Source organism: Drosophila rhopaloa, unplaced genomic scaffold (genome assembly GCF_018152115.1).
Source record: "Drosophila rhopaloa isolate 14029-0021.01 unplaced genomic scaffold, ASM1815211v1 contig_59, whole genome shotgun sequence".
NCBI classification, from domain to species: domain Eukaryota; kingdom Metazoa; phylum Arthropoda; class Insecta; order Diptera; family Drosophilidae; genus Drosophila; species Drosophila rhopaloa.
In genome coordinates, this window is record NW_025335155.1 from 1 (window position 1) to 7,279 (window position 7,279).

General features: G+C 39.9%; 2 protein-coding genes across 2 annotated transcripts; both read right to left on the reverse strand.

The window, feature by feature from the left end:
- Positions 1 to 1,825: 1,825 nt before the first annotated feature.
- Positions 1,826 to 2,258, reverse strand: LOC108038864 (protein new-glue 2-like). Its single transcript, XM_017115727.2, has one exon. The coding sequence runs from the start codon at positions 2,256 to 2,258 to the stop codon at positions 1,893 to 1,895; it is 366 nt and encodes a 121-aa protein (XP_016971216.2). The 3' UTR covers positions 1,826 to 1,892.
- Positions 2,259 to 3,280: 1,022 nt separating this feature from the next.
- On the reverse strand, positions 3,281 to 3,975 carry LOC123038098 (protein new-glue 1-like). The gene has a single exon (XM_044461735.1). It carries the CDS (start codon positions 3,946 to 3,948, stop codon positions 3,592 to 3,594), a length of 357 nt encoding a protein of 118 aa, XP_044317670.1. The 5' UTR covers positions 3,949 to 3,975; the 3' UTR covers positions 3,281 to 3,591.
- Positions 3,976 to 7,279: the final 3,304 nt, after the last annotated feature.

Consider the following 7,279-nt stretch of genomic DNA (forward strand, 5'->3'; position numbering starts at 1 on the left):
AAATTCTCATGGTTGCTAATAATTTAAAAAAACGGTTGCCCACATCTTAAAAATAGTTAATTTCATCAAAAAACGTCAGCCCACCTTCTAAAAATGGTTCTTTTCAATTTTTTGAAATAACGATTATTATTAAAAAATAATATTTTTAAGGTGGGTTAACGTTTTTTGTTAAATTGAACTATATTTAAGGGCAAACATTTTTTTTTAATTATTCCTTTATAAAAGGTGGGCAAACATGGGCATTTTTTATTTTTTATAAATTACGATTTTTAAGGCATTGGTTTGTTTTTTTAAATTCAATTTTAATGAGGTATTGAAAGTTTTTTTCGATAAAACAAGAGAGAACGCTGTAGTCGGGTGCCCCGACTATCAGATACCCGTTACTCAGGTAAAGGGAGTGCGAGGGAGATGGAGATAGAAACTTTGATCACGCATAACTTTTTAACGAATGGTCCAATTTGAAACATTTCTTCTACATTTCGATAGGTATTGATAAACACAATAAAACTGCATTTTTACTTTTCCGAAATATTTAAATTTTTAAAATCGTATATAAGCGATTGTGGGCGTTAAAAGGGGCGTGGCACCTTTTTGAAACAAACTTGCGCTGCGTAGGAACTCCTAGAATCTGCATGCAAAATGCCAATCCTCTAGCTTTTATAGTTTCCGAGATCTCAGCGTTCATACGGACGGACAGACAGACGGACAGACGGACATGGCTATATCGATTCAGCTAGTGACCCTGATCAAGAATATATATACTTTATAGGGTCGGAAACGCTTCCTTCTAGCTGTTACATACTTTTGCACGAATACAATATACCCTTTTACTCTACGAGTAACGGGTATAACTATCTTTTTTTAAGATGTGGGCAAGCGATTTTTTTCTGGTGGCAATCATGGGCCTTTTTATATTTTTCTGAAATAACGATTTTTAAGGAGTGCTTAAACGACTTAAAAGTTCAAAAGTTTTTTGTTTTTTATAAATTCTAAACCGTGGGAAAATAATTCTCTAGTGATTCCAAAAAAAAAAAAGAAAAAAGTCAACTTTTATTTTTTATAAAGTTTTCGAAGATTCCCTTTTTTCTAAACAAAAGGTGGGAAAAAAAACTAATTGGTGAACAAAAGTGGTCAACAAATTTCCAAACTTTTAATCTTTTAAAATTTAAAAAATTCGATTTAAGTCGCTTTAAGCTCACTTTTATGCCCCTTAACCCCAAGCCTGAATCAATTTGGAGTGCCAGCAGCTATGCAAATCGAGAGTCTCCCTCTACCCTATCCCCAAAAAGAAGGCCAAACAGTATCGTCTCCCCATTTTATTCTTTGCTATCGCTGGCTTTATGAAGGTTCAAGGAAGATGATGACGTGACGCCGCCAAACCGCATATTTTATATGTACATACATGCATCACAATTTTTATTCGCATCCAATAGATTTAGGTATCTGGTATCTGGGCTGAGGTCGCCCCGTCCCATCGACAGGCAGCCGCACATTTATGCACAGTTCAAAGATCAAAATGAATATTTTATTTGATTTGATTCCCGTCTAGCTGACTGAGCTGCTGAGCTTGGCTACAAGAAAAGCATTTTTAAGCGCTCAATCTCTGGCATAATAAACTCCGGGGATAGGGCCAATTGTCTGCTGCCTCAGAAATGTGCGCATTTCCCGAAACACGCCTGACTGATTGAATCTGTAGATGTGCGAGGGCACGCCGATGTCTTTAATGCCCTGAAAAAATGCCCCACAGAGCAGCTAGTCCTTCGCACAGACCACCCATTCCCAAAGCATGTATTAATGGAATCACGATAATCATTTGATTAGTTAATGCAGTATTTGTATTTCCACAAAAGGGCTGTCCGCGACAATAATTATGAATGCCCCCCATTTCCTCCTTACCCTCGAAGCTGGTTGATCAGGCGCCGCTGCCTCTTGAGAAGCTGCTCCATCCTGCGCCTCCTCTCCTCCTGGCGCTGCCTCCGCTCCTGGCGACGACGACGCTCGCGAGCCAGACGGCGGCGGCGGGCACGTCTGCGCCTCCTGGCCTCCGCCGAGGAGGAGGACGAGGAGGAGGACGCGGTGGTTGAGTCCGAGGAGGCGGCGGTGGTGGTGGTGGTTGCCGACGAATCGGTGGTGGTGGTGGTGGTGGCAGTGGAGGAGGTGGCTGTGGTCGCCTCCGTGGTTGTGCTGGTTCCACTGCCCTCCTGAGCCAGGAGAAGGCACAAGAGCACGCCGAGGACAAGTGCGAATAGGAAGCGCATTGTGATATGTCTGATCTCGAAAGCTGGGCGGGCTTTTATACGGAATCTGAGACAGAACCTACAAGAACAAACCTTGTAATCAGCAAATACCGGGCTGGTGCTCAACAATTGGAAATGTTTGCACAGCTTATCGATCTCGACAATAGCTTTAGCATGATCTTTAATGCTGTCGGGCTTGTAAGGGCAATCCCATAATTCAAACCAAACCTAAAAAACCATCGGTATCCCAAAAATATTTGGGCGATACGTGCTTAAGAAGCTTAAAAAATCATTTTTCCGAGAAAATAAATATTCGACTTCAACGAAACTTTTTGGTTTTATTGTTATATATTTCAACATTCATCTTAAATTTTTTCATTAAAATTTGTGTCATATTATGCCTGTTACATTTCGTCGAGGCGCCTCGAGTATGCATGAGTCGTGCGGCGGGAAAGATCCAGGTCGCAATTTCCATCAGAAAAAAAACCCAAAAAATTTTATATTTTTAATTGTACAGCTTCTTCAATAGTAAGTTTCTGTAAATAAAAAATCGTAGGTAAAAAATCGTAGCGCTTGCTCACTATTTCTCCTGTAACTTTAACAATATTTTGAATTTGTTTCTGAAATTTTAGGGACACATTCTTGGATAGTTTGGGTAGACATTTGTTCAAGAAAATAGATTTTTTGAAGCGTCTAAAGCAGTCTCCCTCCTTAAGGCTCTGGATTTATTTATAAACGGGTCTATTATTTCCACAAAAATACAACTAAATTTTAGTATGGTTAATTCAAGTTAAATCAATTTCTTTTCATCGATAAATAAAATTTGATTGTCTTTTGTTAAACAAAGGCTTAAAGGCTAAAAGGTAAACAGCGACTAGGATAAAACCTGTTGTGTAACTTCTCAGAACTTTCGTTCCTGATTTTCTGTACCTAAATATATTATTGTTATAAATCTATTTTTATTGTAATTAAAAAAGCAGTGAAATTGTTTCAAAGTATAGGTGATTTGAAACCCCGCAAAAATAATGTCTGGGACATAGAGATTTGGATTTTTAAGTATGTAATTGATAATATATTGTTTCAGAAACAATTTATGAGTTGGTTGTAGAAAAGACATTTTTTTAAAGATCGAGCTTATAATTTAATTTTTGATTACTGATACTATGCCAACCATACGTAACCAACCATACAATACAACTTAAATTAATGCCGTTTATTTTGGGATCTGATACGTTGCTAGAAAAGCCCTTGATATAACCAAGAAACAAACAGTTCAAATATTTTCAATTTCTTTAATTGGACGGTGGTTCGCAGCTCTGAAAGGCGTTTCCCAAGCGTCCTGCATCCGCTTCACCTATCCGCGCAGCTGCTTGATCAGGCGGCGCTGGTTCTCCAGTTGCAGGCGCAGCCTCTCATTCCTGCGCTGCCTCCTGCGCTCGCGGCGCTGGCGCTCGCGGGCCAGTCGACGGCGGCGAGCACGCCTGCGCCTCCTGGCCGCCGCCGAGGAGGAGGACGAAGAGGAGGACGCGGTGGTGGTGGTGGAGGAGGCGGCGGTGGTGGTGGTGGTGGCAGACGAATCCGTAGTGGTGGTGGCAGTGGAAGTGGTCGTGGTTGTGGCCGCCTCCGTGGTGCTTGTGGAGTCTCCACTGCCCTCCTGGATGAAGAGGAGGCAGCCGAGGATGGCGAGACCGAATACGATCGAGAGGCGCATGGTGATTTGGTTAAGCTGGGTAAGTGCGATGGCTTTTATAGCCGAGCTATCTGCGCAGTGTTAATTAATCGAACTACCTCATTATTACACTTGACATTCAGCAATGTTTGCACAGCTTTTCATGTTAATTTTTTTCTTTACCTTAAATTTTTCTTTACCATTTCAAAATTAACCTTAAAATTGAAATACGAGCATTTGTTCTAATGAATTTTCGGTTGTTGAAAAACTGACAACTTTATTAGCGTTTTAAATGTTGTTACCTCCTTTTCTTAATACTTAACTTTTGTGACATTCACTGCTACTATTGTTTGCAAGACAAACCCAAACATTTAACTTAGTGAAGGATGAGTTTGTCCTTTCTTATTGGGTTTTGACTCGGGGCTATTTAAATTTTTTGTTTTAGTTTTTGTCAGTGGACAACATTTAAAAAATATTGGATCCGTAAAATATAAATTTCTTATCCTATAAAGTATATAATCCTTGATCATGAGAGTCGATCTAGCCAGGTCCGCCTGTTCGTCTGTCGGACTGTTCCTCCGTTTCTAAGCAAACTAGTCTCACAGTTCTTATGTTTTCTGGATAAAACTTTTCCAAAAGTCTTTTTTCTATTCCAAGTAGTTTATATGTCGATATGATGACTATATGATATAGGTCCCATACAACAATCGAATCAACTATCACTTACTCCAATATAATTTTACTCCTTTTTGCCCCTTCAGATCGACTTATATTCCACCTATTTTGCAACATTTTATGGCGTATGGGCTCAGTAATAGTCCTTGAGGCATATGATATCTCGCGCACCTTTACTTTCGGGTCATCCAACACCACGATCCCCACATGTCAAGAAGCATTATAAATAAAAGAAAAAAGTTTAAAAATTAAGATTAAAGTTCTTAAGAATAATAGGTTGAAGCAATCAAATGATTATACATTAAATTAAATAATAAATGTATCTATTTTCGGAAGATCAACTACACAAAATAATTAAAAATACTTTGTTTTTAAGTAGAACCGCATTAAACCAGCACTTAATAGTGCACTTTATAAATACAAATAAAAGCAGATCACGGAAATAATTTTTAAATAGTCTTTCATAATTCCTTATTCTGTGTTCCCATAAGTTCCGTTTAAGCCTCTCACGAAGAAAAAGGAAATTGTATATTTGTTGTAATATTTTTTGCTTAAAAGTCATTTTTTGCATAAAATAATACAATTTTACTACAAATTTAAAAATTGTTATTTAAAGCAAAAATTGACAAAGAGATATTTATGCTTGTCCAAATGTATATTTCAACAAGAAAGGAAGCAAACTTCTACATTACTAACAAGAGAGAACGCTATAGTCAAGTGCCTCGACTATTAGATACCCGTTACTCAGCTAAACAACTTAATATAAATATGCAATTGCAACTGTGTACAATGTAAATACATACATATGTATGTAAGGTGGGTTATTAAGTCACCTCGGTTTTATTATTAATATTAGGTATAGATTATAAGTATATGGTGGAAAAATACAAGATAACTGCGTAGTTTCTCTATTCTGCTTATTCTGCCTCGTTTTTCTGCGTCCGTTCTGCTGCTGTCGTCTCCGCTGAATGCCTCCTGTTAATCTCCTGTTCTTCTGCTGTTCTGCTGCTGTTCTGCTGTTCTTCTGCTGTTCTGCTGTTCCTGCTGTTACTACTACTACTGCTGTTCCTACTGTTATTCTGCTGTTATTATTCTCTATTTCGCCCTGTACACAGTTCTTACATTCGGCCATTCCTGATTACTCATCTGTCCCGGATGACCAAGCATCCTCATTGTCCTTCACGTAACGCCACAACTTCATGTGATCACAGCTGGTGGAAGTGTTAGATGGACCTTCTACATCCGCTGCCTTCCGAACCTCATATCTGCCATTTCTCTTGACTCTTGTTATTTCATACGGTCCCAAATATTCTCCAGCGAGCTTTTTTCCTGCAACAAACTGTGTCCGGCGTATAGCGACTAAATCTCCAACTTGATAGTTGACCTCCGGTTTCCGCTTTTGGTCAAAGTGCTTCTTGTATGACTCCTGTGCACGTTGAATCTCAATCTTTGCATCTACTCTAAGTTGCTGCCGTTGCTCGTCAAAGCTTAAATACATCTCTTCCTCTAAAAGCTGAATAATACGATCAGTTGGCTTATTGTTCATCTTCACGCCAAACATTATCTCAAACCGTGACTTTTTCGTTGAAGCGTGTAAGTGGGAATTAACAGCTCTCTGCACCTCTGGTACTGCCTTAAACCACTTGGCTGGATCATCCGCCGAAATCTTAGAAATGATTGACAAGATCGTGCGATTTACCCTCTCGATTTGACCATTTCCACGGGGAACTCCGGTTGTGCTCCACACGTGCTCGATACTGTTTTTCTCCATGTGCTCTGCAAACAAGTTGGCAGTAAAAGCGGAGCCTCTGTCCGAAACCATCCGCACTGGGTTGCCAAAAATATCAGTCCACATCTCTATTTTCTTCAGCGTTTCCTCGCAGCTGGTAGTCTTTGTAGGGAAAAGCCATATAAACTTCGAAAATGAATCCACCATCGCAAATATGTACTTATATTGCTTCCCAGTGGCATCCATGGGGCCCAGATGATCAACGTGCAGCGTATGAAGAGGCTGATCACCTTTATCGATGCAGTTTAAAAATCCTTCTTTCTTGCCAAGCTTCTTGTTGTAAATGATGCATCTTACACAGTTGTTCACAACCTGCTGAACTTTTTGCTCCAAATGAGGAATCCAATAGGATTGTTGCACAGCATGAACTGTTTTTTGTAGCGCAAAATGACCCGCACTGTGGGCGTCAACAATAACTTCTTTTTCCATCGCTTTCGGGATTACGAGAAGATCATTGCCGTTCACCTCCTTATAGACCAGTCCCGCTTTCATCTTGTACCCCTCATATGGACAGCTGGCTAAAATTGCCGTAATTGCCTTCAGCATCTCATCTTTTCCTTGAGCTTTTTTGATGCGCGCAGTGATCTCCAACGACACAAGCATAACGCGGTCGGGATAGTGACTGAGACAGTCAACATGCTTTAATCGTTCTCCAGGGCGATGTTCCACTGCAAACTCGAAATCTTGCAGATAAACAATCCACTGCGTGACTGCTCTTGGTACATCTGTCTTCTGTAAAGTTTGCTTGAAAGCCGAGCAATCTGTTATCAACTTAAACGGCGATCCCAGCAGATAATGTCTGAATTTCTTTACCGCCAGATACACGGCTTTTGCTTCCAAGATGTAACTGTGCTGGCGAGACTCAGCTTCTGTTGTCTTCTTGCTCCAATACTGGATTGGGTGGAGTCT